General features: G+C 48.0%; 1 protein-coding gene across 2 annotated transcripts in view; it reads left to right on the top strand.

Annotated features, from left to right (window-relative positions):
* The first annotated feature begins 4,026 nt into the window (after window positions 1-4,026).
* LOC131812733 (histone-arginine methyltransferase CARM1-like) overlaps window positions 4,027-12,876 on the top strand; it is a 254,032-nt gene continuing 245,182 nt past the window's right edge. For both annotated transcript variants that reach the window (XM_059142592.1, XM_059142591.1), the window contains exon 1: window positions 4,027-4,344. In XM_059142592.1, coding sequence (XP_058998575.1) covers window positions 4,185-4,344 — 160 coding nt within the window. In that variant the 5' untranslated portion in view covers window positions 4,027-4,184. The remainder of the gene's footprint in view (window positions 4,345-12,876) is intronic.

Here is a 12,876-nt window from a genome sequence, read left to right as displayed (position 1 = left end):
TAACTTAAGGCTAGTAACGATGCCTGGCATGCTCCCCCACTCCGTCCCCTCTCTCAGACCACCTCATTTTGCACCTGCAGGAAGAGCAGGTGTGCCCTTCACCAAGCCATGCACGCAGAGGCTAGGCCTAAGCTTTGAAGTGGTATCTTGCATTGTCTGAGAGTTACAGAGGTCTCTTCGCCAAGCACCACCAAAAATGAATTACCGTGGTAAAAAATAGTCAATTCCTGTCATTCAAGATAGTTATGTTCTAGAAAGCTGCTGCTAACACTGAATTAGCAAATACTGAACCGTCGCTCCTAGGGGAAATACAGTGTTACGTTCCTACAAGCCCATGGCTACACTTTTGTCAGTCAGTATATAACCTTGTGTTAGGTGTTTATCTATTTCAAGACACATTATTTAATATATATTATTTACTCATTAACATTAAGTTCACAGCTGACAGTACCATAACTTATGCCTAAGCAAAGATGATCTAAATCATGTATTTTCTCTGTAAGATACCTCACAGCCATTTTGTGTTTAGGAGTGGTAGACGGCACTGTGCTAGGGGATTATTTTAAATAGCAAAATCCCCAACAAATTGCATATGAAATGTGAAAGACAGGATACTAAATAGACTGCAGAAAGACCGCTTGTTTGCAGGGAAAGAGCTGAAACAAGAGGATAGAATGTCACTTGCTCAGCCTCAGCTGGGAATGTGTTCATCAGGTGACTCAAACTTTCAGCACCCAGCGTGTGTCTGCAAATAATCATGAAGGCATTGATAATATTGATTCGAGGGCTACATTTTGATGAATAGGTGAAATCACAAATATGGGAAACTCAAATAAGAGTTTTGACTCCCAAGTATTTAATGGGTTAGATCATATGCAGATTATTATATTCTGTTTTAATTACTTATGAGTGACATCAGAAGCTTTGTGGCATGTAGAAATTTATTTCTAAATTGTTCAGCTGAGGCGCAGATTTTTTTTTTTTTTTTTTTGGTGAGGCACCATAACAAGCCGTGTGGCTGCCATATTGCTGAGGATAATATATTTTGAGATCAGGGGAAGGGGGCAGGGGGCACTCCTGCCTGGGTTTCTCTGAAGCAATGTCTGGACCAGGAAGTGGGATCTGCTAATAGGTACAAGGAAGAGCTCCCCAGGGGTTGAAGAACCTAGTCTAGACTTTAAGCTGTTGAAATAGAGCCCATGAACGGGTTGGGGTGCTCCCTGTGGAAGACAGAATATAGGTGAAGGGACATGTGCTCACCCAGCTAGGTGAGATCCTCTGATCCCAGGTTTGCACCCAGTTCCAGACTTCCGTTCTCTCTCTCAACTCAGCACTTGTCCATTGAAGACCCTTTGGTTGCTGAGCTTGCTGTCACAGGCCCCTGCAGATGAGCTTAACTAGAGGTCTCTTTCCAGATGTTACTTGGGGAATGAAAACTTTGGGAAGATTATACTCAGGAAAAACGTAAGTGCTTTTGATGCTGTATGACAACAGAGTCAATCAGGAGGTGGCAATGATGGGTTGGGGTGGGGTGTCTCAGGGAAACTGTGTACCAGGGGTCCTCCTCTTCCTTCCGAGAGGACTTACGCCTTCTAGAGGATACACAAGAGGAAGAATCTGGATCATGGTGTTGGATACATAAGAAGAAGAATCTGGATCATGGCTTTGGATACACAAGAGGAAGAATCTGGATCATGGCTTTGGCTTCCCCAGTTTGATCCTCTGGCTCCCATTCAGTCTCTGCAAACAGCTGGCAAAGCACGGCCTCCTTCCTCCAGCACAATGTGGAGGTGGCCGACCAGAGATGGGAACTCAGCAGAGAAGTTTGCCCAATTCATCTCAGAATGCTCTGTTGCAGGCTGCAGCTCTTCTGTCTTCTCAGTAACTCTCTTGAACTGGTTTAAAAAAAAGGTTGGTGGCCCTGAAAAGAAATTTTGGATAAACTGAAGACAGAAAGTGGAGCGCAGCGGTGGTTCAAATAGAGGGTATGAGTGAATCTGCCTTCCATGCAATACAGAAGTCGGAAAAACTGATTCATGGAACTTTCTGCCGGAGCTTGGGCCAGGGTAAATCTGCTCAGGTATGCATAGGGCTACTCAAAGGCGGAACACTGGTGGGAGAGGAAGCCCAAGGAATTCCCACCAGCTTTGAGAGGGTGGGGGGACGAGAGGGAAGAACGTGGGAACGTGTACGTGTTGCTGTGTTTACTGTTCTGGGGCCTTGAGTTGTAGCCACTGGGAATACTAAGAAATTAGTCTAGTAGCTTCTAACTTTGGAAAGTGGTAGTAAGTGCTATTGGAGATTTACTCTTGTGTCCGAACTGTTGTAGAGGACTTCCGCTACTTCTCAGCTGTAACTGGGCGAGTTAGTTACTATTTTGTGTCTGTTTCCTGATCAGTAAAAGTGAGGGCAGTAACAGTATCTCTTCCCCAGGTTGGCGGGGAGGAGTAACTGAATAGTGTACACGACATGCTTAGTGCAGTGCCAGGCATGCGGGAAGCGCTGTGAGACACCATGGTTAGTTCCTGATTTGGGAAGGCAGGAGAGCACTTCGAGGAGGCTGGAAGCAGGACAGGCAGAAGGATATAGTGAGGGCTGGGGTAGGGCAGAGTGCAGGTATTCTGTGGGCCTCAAACTGCAAACCCTTTCCAGAACTCCAGCTCATTAAAGGACATCTGATTCGGGGCACCTGGGTGGCTCAGTGGGTTAAGCCTCTGCCTTCGGCTCAGCTCATGATCTCAGGGTCCTGGTATCGAGCCCCACTTCGGGCTCTCTGCTCAGCAGGAAGCCTGCTTCCCCCTTGATCTCTGCCTACTTGTGGTCTCTCTCTCTCTGCAAATAAATAAATAAAAATCTTAAAAAAAAAAAAAAAAAAAAAAAAAAAAAGACCTCTGATTCCAGGAGGCTCCCGGGGCACAAATCAAAGCCATGAGGCAGATGGAAGTAAGAACAAGGTAAAGAAGAGCGTGATGCTGGGGTCATGGAGGTAAGAGACAAAGGAGGGAGGAAAGCTTCTCTGGAGGGAGTAAGGTGAGAAACCAGAGTGACCACGTCAAAAGGAGGACAACAATGGGATGTGGGGTAGAGGTAGGGGAGACCCTTGAGACCCGGCCTTTCATAAAGCCTGGCTGGGTTTCCCAGTCCAGGTGGGCAACTCTGAAGTTACAGACCCCATGGCCTCCGGGGAAGCTCATTCTTACCCAGTCAGCCTGCTGGAATCCCTATGGATGTCCAGCCCTTGCTTCCTTCCTGCACTCCATTCTGCCTGGCGCAGCAGAGACCAAGGACACACAGAAGCTGGTTCAGAAAGTGAAGGAAAGTTCCCTTTATGGCTCTTGAGTCATAAAGGGGCCACTGGTCAAAAGAAAGACTACTTCCTTTATTAATCCCCTGCAGCCAGAGACCAGCTTTGCTCTGCACAAGACTAACATGTGATGTGGCTCCCTGGGGTTCGGAGGCCCTGTCCTTTGGCGCTGGAGCCAGCTGGCTAGGTTGGGTAGCTGTTAAAGAGTCAGGCCTCTGCTTGGGGACAAGAGTCCCTGGCCCTCCTGACCCAGGACTAGGAAGATGATTCACCGCCCAGCAGCAAGCAAGTTTGCAGTTCCAAGTGATGGGGCAAGAATGTGGTCATTTGAGCCCTGACAGTTGCACGAGGGTCTCAGCGCTCCCCCACCGCCTGGCTGCTGCTGCTGCTGTGGGGACCTGTCAGTGAAGAAGCACTCTACGCTTGGCATGGTCGCTCCCACGTGGCCATGAGCACCCCAAAACCACCTGGACTGGGCGAGAGCCCACCCAGCAGAGAGCCTGGGCCAAGGCCATTTCCAAGCCAACGCCCACGCCCACAGAGCAGTCCCAGTGAACAGCAGGTGTCACCCTTCTGCTTCCAAACCCCCAGTGCCTCCAGGTGCCTCGTGAGCTCCCCAAACTTGCGCGTGGGAGCAGCGGCCCGCTGGGGTGGCCCCGAGCACCTGCGCGGCGCCTGCGGGGGATGGGGGGGCGTGGGGGGACGGGGTGGCAGTGCGGGGACGCGGGGCTGCAGGTGCCCGCGGGAGCCCTGGGCGGACAGAGGTGGACGCTCGGACTTGCGCGGAGGTGAGGAAGGTGGCTGGCGCTTCCAAGTCCCTCCCCCTTCCCCCCCGGCAGTTTCTGGGGGCGCCGAGCAGCGCGGAGGAGGCGCTCGCACCATGGCCCGGGGCCCCGCGCGCCTGCAGTTCCGCGTGCAACTGCGCTTCGTGACGGAGGAGCAGCTTTTCGGGGCCGGGCCGCTCTCGGCCCCGACCCCGAAGTCTCTGAGACTGGAAGTGCACCCGGCGGGGGAGGAGGCGGACGCGACGGTGATTGACGGTGAAGTACCGAGTCCCGCTCGAAAGTTGGGTCCGGGGGAGCGCGAGCGCGGTGCGTGCGCCCGGCGCGCGTGTGCGGGGCCGCGGCTGCGTGTCCAGGATGTGTGCGGGGTGCGCGTGTGCGCCCGGCGCGTGGGAGTGTGGGTTGCGCCGTCCCTGTCGCCCCGGGAGGTGTGCACCCCGAGCCTCGCCGCCGAGAGGAAATGCCGGGCTACTTCCCCCCACTCCCGCTGGCCCAAATCGCGTCTGTCTTGCGCTCCAAGAACTTGGGAGCCGCGGGCAGCCGGGCCCTGAGAACTTGTCCTGGCTAGAACTTAGAGGTGTCAGAAGCCAGGTCTGCAGAAGACAGACGCGCGATGATCTCGCCCGGCACCCACTCAGGAGCAGGGCAGGACAGGGAGCCCCGTCTCCTTACTTCCAGGCCTGCTGGGCTCCTGTTCCCTCCCCGGCCGCTGGCCACCCTCCCGCCACGCCTGCAGCTTTCTGTGGGCCAAGTTCTGATGCGCCGGAAGGGCCGTGCGGCTTGTTCACCAGTCGGAGTGGCTGTCGTGGCCAATGTGGTCTCCACTGGACATTACATTTTGGTTCAAAAAAGAGACCTTTTACAATGACCTGTGACCCCTGGCTTCCTGGAACTGTGGGTATGTTGAGGGAATGCTTTTAATTTGTATAGTATCCTAGACTTTTTTGAGAATCCAAGGAAACCTATAGAACTGCCCGCAGAAAATGGGCATTCCGCAGCATCAGACGGGATAACAGCTCTTCTTGGCAGCTTATATTAAATACCCCGTTCTAGTATGTGGAGGGAACAGAGCCCCAGACAGCTGTAAGCCTCCAAAGACTGCTGGAGTTTCTTTTTCTGGCCCTAACTTCTTAAGATTTTGAGAATTATTTAAAGTACTCTGTGTTGGTTCCAGTGGGAATTTCAAATCACACAACTACTGACCTGCTCCTCTGTGAGAAGGAGAATTTAAGTTCGCTGCTGTGTCTCCAAGGCCTTAGGACAGACAGACACAGTAGATGCTCAGTACCTGCTTACTGTGGGATGATAGAAAGTCTTTGCATGTGTCTTCTCACTTCCCTCTGGGCTGGGATGGGGAAGTCTTGGTCTTTAAAAAAGATATATTAAATATTGTTTGCCTAGTGTCTTAGCTGGAGTTTTGGCAAGGGATCAAAAGCCTTACTCAGCAACTCCTAGATTTCTCTTTTGGTTGCAAGAGGTGGGGGGCGGGGAGTGGCTTCTAGTATTTCTCCTGGGAATTTTAAAACTCAAGGTGCCAGAAAAGTGTTCAGTTTGTCAACGATGATCATCTGACTTAATGGGTAGCCAGGCACGTGGAGAAACAAAGGCACAGATTTGAGCTTGACACATTATTTGGTGTCCTGTGAATTTCCTTCCCACAGATAATGTGTTGAGAAGAAATCCCTGAGGTTCAGGGTGATTGAAGTCGTAGACTCTCCCACAAGTTACCGATGCCTGGCCTGTGTGGTTGTAATTATCTTACAGAGAGGAATATGCTTTCCCTTAATGCAGTCAGTCACTAGAGTCTAGAGGTAACCTCTGTGGGATGGGTTAGACCAGAGTAATGGAAATGGGAAAATTAAAGCGAGGGCAGGCAGTCATTGTCACGCAGTTTTGACAATTCCTTGGGAAAGAATCACTAACCAGAAAGAGGAGAGCTCACTCTCTTAATAGCTTAAATCCTGAAACGCAATTGTTAAAGCCTTCTATGGAGAGTTTTGGGAGAGAAGCTATTCTGGAGTTGTTGTGTTAGTAGCTCATTTTACTGTGGGACCAGCTAGACCGCTGTATGATGGGCAGGCCGAGCGAGTTTAAAAACAGATTCTCATGAACTCTTAGTAGAACGATTTGGGTGTGTTCAAATATAGGAGCCACATTTCGAATGGTTAGGATTTCTCCTGGGATAAAGTCTTTTGGATGGGTCCAGAGTCCTTAAGAATGGTTCTAAGCAAGGTATCTTTAGAAAATGGTACAGTTTCTTAGCTCACGTATGGAATTAGTTACTAAACAAGTAGGATCTGGAGTGACTGTGGCGGGATTCAAGTCCCGGTGCTACCTTTTATGGGCTGCGCTGAGTTTGGCAAAGTATTCAGCCTCTATAAGACTTCGGTTTCTTTCTCTGTAAAATAAGGATGGCAGTACACATGTTATGCCATTAAATCAAATAATGCATACATCATGCTTGTGTAATGCCTGGCCTATATTAAGGGCTCATATTCTGTCCCCCAAACAACAGTTTTCTCAGGCTGTTCTGAGGAATAGCTGGACGGTATTTTTGTGAAGATGTTTCAAAGGAAGCTTAATTAAGCCTGGTAGATGATAACGGGGAGAAATAAAACAACCTTTTAGATTCCTAATCTCCGTAGCTTGTCATGTAAAAAAGGGAACAGAGCAAGAGAAACAGTTCATTCTCATTTCAAGCCCTCCAAGACTGACAATGACTTTATAAAGGGAACGCACCAGGAGCTCTCTGAGAAGACAGCCATTCATTCCTTTTCTTCCTTACATAGTTTTCTGAGTCCCTGTCCTCTCAAGCCTGCCTCATTCATCCTTTTATCTCCAGAGTCTTCCACAATCCTCAGTACACACAAGACATCGATAAAAGCTTCTTGAGTGCGTCGGTGATTTGAATCAAGAATTTTCAAATGTTGCAGAAATAAAACTTTAAGTACTGAGCACTGAGTGCAGAATCTGAGTTGCCCCCAAATGATTAAGACAACTGATTTGATGTAGTAGAGGGATGTTTTAAAATACAGTCTATTCATAGAAAACTTGAGGTACACTAAGGTCAATAAACCAGGTGCTGAGTGTCACTGGAAAGTTAGCTGCTTATAGTTCCCGGCGGGGCGGGGAGGGGCACACCACGCCATGGTGGCGGACACATGAAGAAGCATTAGGCTTGTTGGGAGTGGGTGGGAGACAGATAGAGTAAGGGAAATTGTGGGTAAGAGACTTCACTGTGGTTTTGTGGGAAGGAATGGGGGAGGCGGCATCAGCAGGCTTAGGTTGACAGGTTTGAATAATTTCAGTGGGGTCTGGAGAACCAGGGCTGTCCCAAGTTGTCCAACACCCGGCCCCAGGTTGATTATGGCAGGTGGATAGTGGCCTGGAGTGTGAGAGCCCAGTCAAGGGGGTCTGGGAGGTGTGGGCTCTGGATTGGTTGGCTTGTGTTTGAAAAGTGTGCTTGCAGTGAGTTTGCTATCTCTAGGAATTGGCTAACCGAGGAGGGGCTGTCTCCCCAGGGTCAACAGGACCCCAAATGTCAAAGCATCAGATACAAAAATAAAAGACATGGTTAATACAAGGGAGAACCAGAATTGGTAAAGAGAGAATTGGTAAAGATGGTATATAGGGTGGGGGTGGCTGCCTGCTGGGCTTGGAGGGGCGGCCGCAGGCAGGATGAGCCTCAGGATAAAGTCTGGAGTTCAGGTGATGGGGGATAAATACTATCTTCATACCTCAAGTGTGGGAAAGAACTGGAAGATGGACAGAAAGCAGAGAGCAGGTGGGAGATGGGTCTGCTGCTTCTCCACTCCTTCCTCCAAGGTCAGTGCCGTGACGGGGGCGGGGGGGGGGGGGGCGTGGCAGTGGAGAAAGGAATTTAAGACCTGAGACTGTGTCACACAAAGGTTAATGGTAGACTGGATCTCCAGGAGAGGGCAGAGAACATTTCTTCCCTTGCTAAGTTTAGAGCTGTCTTTTAATTAATCTGGAAGAGTTAGGGAAATATATAAATAAGCCACACAAATAATCAAGTATAAGAATGCAGAGATTTTTTTTTCTCTGAGGTATTTTAAAAGGATGCTAGGTTTTTTGTTCCCTCGTGGTTGCTCGTCTCATTAGAGGGGGAGAAGAGAGCAGAAGAAAAGTCAGAGCAAGACATCCTCTGTATCACGTGTGTGTATTAATCTCCCTTCATTAAATTCTGGGATAACAGACGCAGTAAGTTGAAGCCTATGATCAGAATCCTGAAGTCAGTCACCTACAAATGATAGAGGCATTCATTTGCTTTTCGTTCAACAAATATTTATTGAGCACATGTTCTGCACTAATCACTGGGTGAGCAGCACATGAGCTAGATAAAAGCCCGTCGGTATGGAGCTAATATTTTAATTGGGGGAAGATGCTGGCCAATGACATAGCAAGACAGTTTCACCGTGAGATAAATGATTTGAAGAAAATGAACCCAATGGAAGAAAGAAACAACAACAGAGACAAAGAAAGGGAGGGAGGGAGTCCAATTTAGAGAGTAATCGGGGAAGGTCTCTCTGAGGAAGTAGTATCTGATCTGAGGCAGGACAGATGGAAGGAGCCGGCCAAGCAGAGAGCCGGAGGAAGACAACAGGCAGAAGGAACGGCAGCTCGAAAGGCCCTGAGGCTGCAAAGAGTTGGCGTGTTTGGGACGGCCAGCGGAGCCGATGCCCACTGAGGGAGACGGGGAGTAATGGGAAATCAAGATAGCGCCCCGGTTCTTCTTAAAGTATAACAAGCCGTCTTTAGGCTCACTGACTGGCAACTATTTATGATGCTTCCAGAATCTCTCGGTAAGGAGCCAGGCAGGGGATGGCTGGGCTGGGCGATTCTGTTGCTCCTTGTGGCGTTGACTGAGGCTAATCCCTGGGACCCAGCTAGTGGCCAGCTTCATCTGGGGGATGCAAGGCGACTTCAATCACCTGGGCTACAATCGGAGCTGGGATCATGGTTAATTTTTTGTGTCAGTTTGGGGGGCCTGTGTATCCATGCATTTGTTCAAATATTATCTGGATGGTTCTATGAGGGTGTTTTTTTGGATGAAACTCATGTTTAAATGGTGACTTTGGGTGAAGCAGATTGTCCACACCGAATGTGGGTGGGCCTTCTCCACTCAGTTGAAAGCCTTAACAGAACAAAGACTGATCTTCCCCAAGCAAGAACAAATTCTGTCAGCAGATGGCCTTTGGACTTGAACAGTAACACTGGCTCTTCCCTGGGTGCTCACTCTGCTAGCCTACCCTGCGGATTATAGGTTTGCCAGATATATGGACACCCCCGCCCCCGCCACGGTTACTGTTTCTTTGGAGAACCCTGACTAATAAAATGAAGATGACTCAAAGATTAGGACCCTCAGTAGGGAGCCTACCACGGCCTCTCCACATGGCTTGGCTTCCTCCCACATGACTTCCTCCCACTGTGGACTTCTTCCCCAGAGACTTCATGGGAAAATGTGAAATGTGAAAATGTGGAAAAAAAAAAAAAAACCTTCTATTAATTCTCCAAAGTAAATTGGCAATTAGAAATAATGTAAAGATATTTGGCAAGCAGCTGTAAAGCAAAGCTACCACTTTTATGTGGCTTACATTCTAGAACCATTTGGAAAGTTTCAGGATTCTTTGTCCATGCTGGACTTCCTGAAAGACTGTATGAGAAAAATATATTTTGTGATTCTAGTAGATTTACTGTGTGTATAGTTATCTTTTGTGGAGTCTGTAATGTCAGCCTCTCTGCTGAGGAATCATTTCTCTGGGCCTTTTTATGTGCTGTTCTTTCTGTTTAAAATGCTTTTCCAAATTCAGATCTCCACTCCGGCCTTTCATATATTTGGTTCCTACTCATCCTTTAGTTCAAAGTTGGAGAGTCCTGTTTGGAGAAGGGGCTTCTCTTCAGGATGAGTACCCACTGTTCCCGTTGTGTCCCCTGCCATATTTCTCAGCCCTTTGCTTTCCAGACAATTACCACAACTTGTAATGAGAAATAAAAGAATTTTATGATTGACTTTGGTTAAGATTGAAGTCGGAATCTCAGGCCACAAATTTGTAAGAATATTTAATGAGAAACTCTTGAGAAACAGGGAAGAGGTTGACCCAAATGCTTCTCAGAGTGTGAGTAGGAAAGTCGAAGTGTATTTTCCAATTAGGCCCCGTAAAGGCATCAAGAATGGTAAGCACTAGCCAGGTCAGGCGGAGGGACTGTCTCGGTCCAAACTCTGCATATTCTGACTCTTGTCATCATGAAATGGAGTTCCCAGCCAGTGGCTTTACTAAGAAGGGCAAAAAGATCTCCAGTCATATTTTGTTTTTAACTATAGAAAGCTTAGGGTGATCTCCTGGGAAATATAAGTCAACTTTGAGGCTATTACGACCGCTGAAAAGCTTGTTTAACATGTTTGTTATGGGAAATTGTATTTACTTACTATATGTGTATTTTAGAAAATTGCATTCTTTAGCATATTTGTTGTAGAAAATTGAGTTTATTCACCATGTTGTGTTGTACACCGTGGCACTGTGATGCCTGCTAACTTTCTTCAGCAACTGTCCCTGTGTCAGGGACAGGAATTCATTTCACTTATTGATTCACGCAGTCCGTGCTTATTGCCTGCCCACCACGAGCCGGACACTGTTCCGGGCACTGGGGAAATGGCAGCGGATTGCTTATCTATCGCCGAGTAACAGGTAACTACAGACTTAGTGGCTTAAAAGCAATACACACTGATTACCTGCTCATTTCTGCGGTCAGGAGTCTGGGCATGGTTTCTGTGGGTCCTCTGCTCAGAGTCTCTCAGAACCTGCCATCAGTGGCCGGGACTGAGATTTCACAGAAGAATTTGACCAGGGTGGGATCATTTGTGTGGTTCTTGGCTGAACTGGGTTCTTGAAGTGCTCTTCACTGAGGGCCTTGGCTTCTCGCTGCCCATTTGCCGGACGCCAGCTCCAGTTCCTTGTATACAGGCCGCCCAACCTGGCAACATGTCCTCAAACCCAGCAAGAGATGGGGGTGGGGGGCTGATAGCGAGACAAAAGTCTCAGTCACATGTAACCTGATCGTGGAAGTGACATCCTGACCTTTGTCTGAGAATCTGTTGCTTAGTCCCTAGGCCAGTCCATACCTGAGGGAGGATTACCTCATGGCTTGAGTACCAGGAGGCAGAGATCACTGAGCGCCTTCTTGGAGTCTGCCGGCTGTAAGGAGTGAGCAAAAAAGGTCACCACATTCACAGAGCGTACATTCTAGAGCCATTTGGAAAGGACCAGGGTCTTGGTGCTGTACTTCTGACAGGCCTGTTTGAGAAAAAGATACTTGGGGTTCTAACAGGAGTTGCTGAACACCAGGAGAGAATAATTTTTTTTTAAATTAGTTATCAGGTGTAGTCCTGCCCTGGATCTCTCAGGGGGGTTGCGGTTAAACTGCAGAACCAGAACAGGTCTCTGAAAGTATTCAAAATATCTGAGCAGGGCTCTATTCTTGATGGAACAAAAAATCAGCTCCAATGGGCTTCGGGCTTCCTGGGTCTTTGTTGTCCTTTGGAGAGCCAGATGGACAAGACCCCACTTTAGGATTAAGACAAATCCTGTCGTGGTAACTTATGTTTAGTTTTTAGTCAGCATGGCTTCATTTCTTTGTGTGGAGGGCTCAGCTAGCTTTTCTTCTTTGTTGTGAAGAGATGTATGGAAGGTAAATTTGTGGTTTGCGTCAGACACTGAAGCATGTTCAAGTCACTCACGAGGGAGACAGGGCGCCGTTGTTTCAGATACTAGGAATTACAGAGACGTCTTATACAGTGAAACAAAAAAGTCAGTATGACATTGGGGAAGAAGGAGATAAGGAAGGAAAGAAGGAAAGGAGAAAGGGAGGGAAGGAGAAAGGAAGCCAGAGCTGCCACTATGTTTTTGCATCCTAGGGGATAAACAAGTGGTGCTCTGTATGGTTACCGCGGAGTTCTGGAGCCGCCATGTTTTATGACTTGAAGTCATGATCGAAAACATGTTTCCTAAACCTTGACATTTACACAGTCATAGGTTTAGAATATATGTTTTATAAAACGTGGAGTTAGATTCTGGACAGGCTTGCATGAACAGCTCCACCTTGGAACTTGAGTATCAGAAAATCAAAGATCATGGAAACCCATCAGTCAGAGCAGGAAAGAGGAAAGTGGGTCTGAATCATGTGCCTGGTTCTTAGCCTAACCGAGAGCAGCTAATGATGGCACAGGTCCCAAGGCAAGCATTGCAGGTGAACGTGAGATGCAATGCTTGGAAAACGAGTGGGTTCCGGAAGTAGCCTGTGGTATAGACCTGAGATGCACACCCAGCCATTGGGGCTGGAATCCAAGCCCTCGGAGTGCTTCCCTGTGCTTGGAAAACAGAAGGTCTGTAGCATTGCTTTGTGAATTTCCTTTGGATGAAACTTATTTTTTTCCTTACAGGAAGACATTTTTCTGATTTCATATTTTTTCTCCCTCAGAGAAAGAAGTTTTTTTTAAATCCCATTTCTACAAGATGACAAATGCTTCAGGGTGTGAATGCTATTTCCTTAGATTTTTAGGAATATCAGATCAGAAGAGCAGAGAACATGTCAGCAATAGGCAATGAATATTAATTTTCTAATCTGCAGAATAATAATAGCATTAGAAGAGACTGACTCAGAGACGTGGAATAAACGTGCGGTTCAACCCGCTCGTACATGAAAGAGCTGCCCAGAGATCAGCCCCACTGTCCACTTGGGCTCTCTCTCCGGTCTCCTTGGAGAGCAGTTGGA

The sequence above is a fragment of the Mustela lutreola genome, chromosome 12 (genome assembly GCF_030435805.1).
Source record: "Mustela lutreola isolate mMusLut2 chromosome 12, mMusLut2.pri, whole genome shotgun sequence".
Taxonomy (NCBI): domain Eukaryota; kingdom Metazoa; phylum Chordata; class Mammalia; order Carnivora; family Mustelidae; genus Mustela; species Mustela lutreola.
This window is presented reverse-complemented; position numbering and strand designations above follow the sequence as displayed.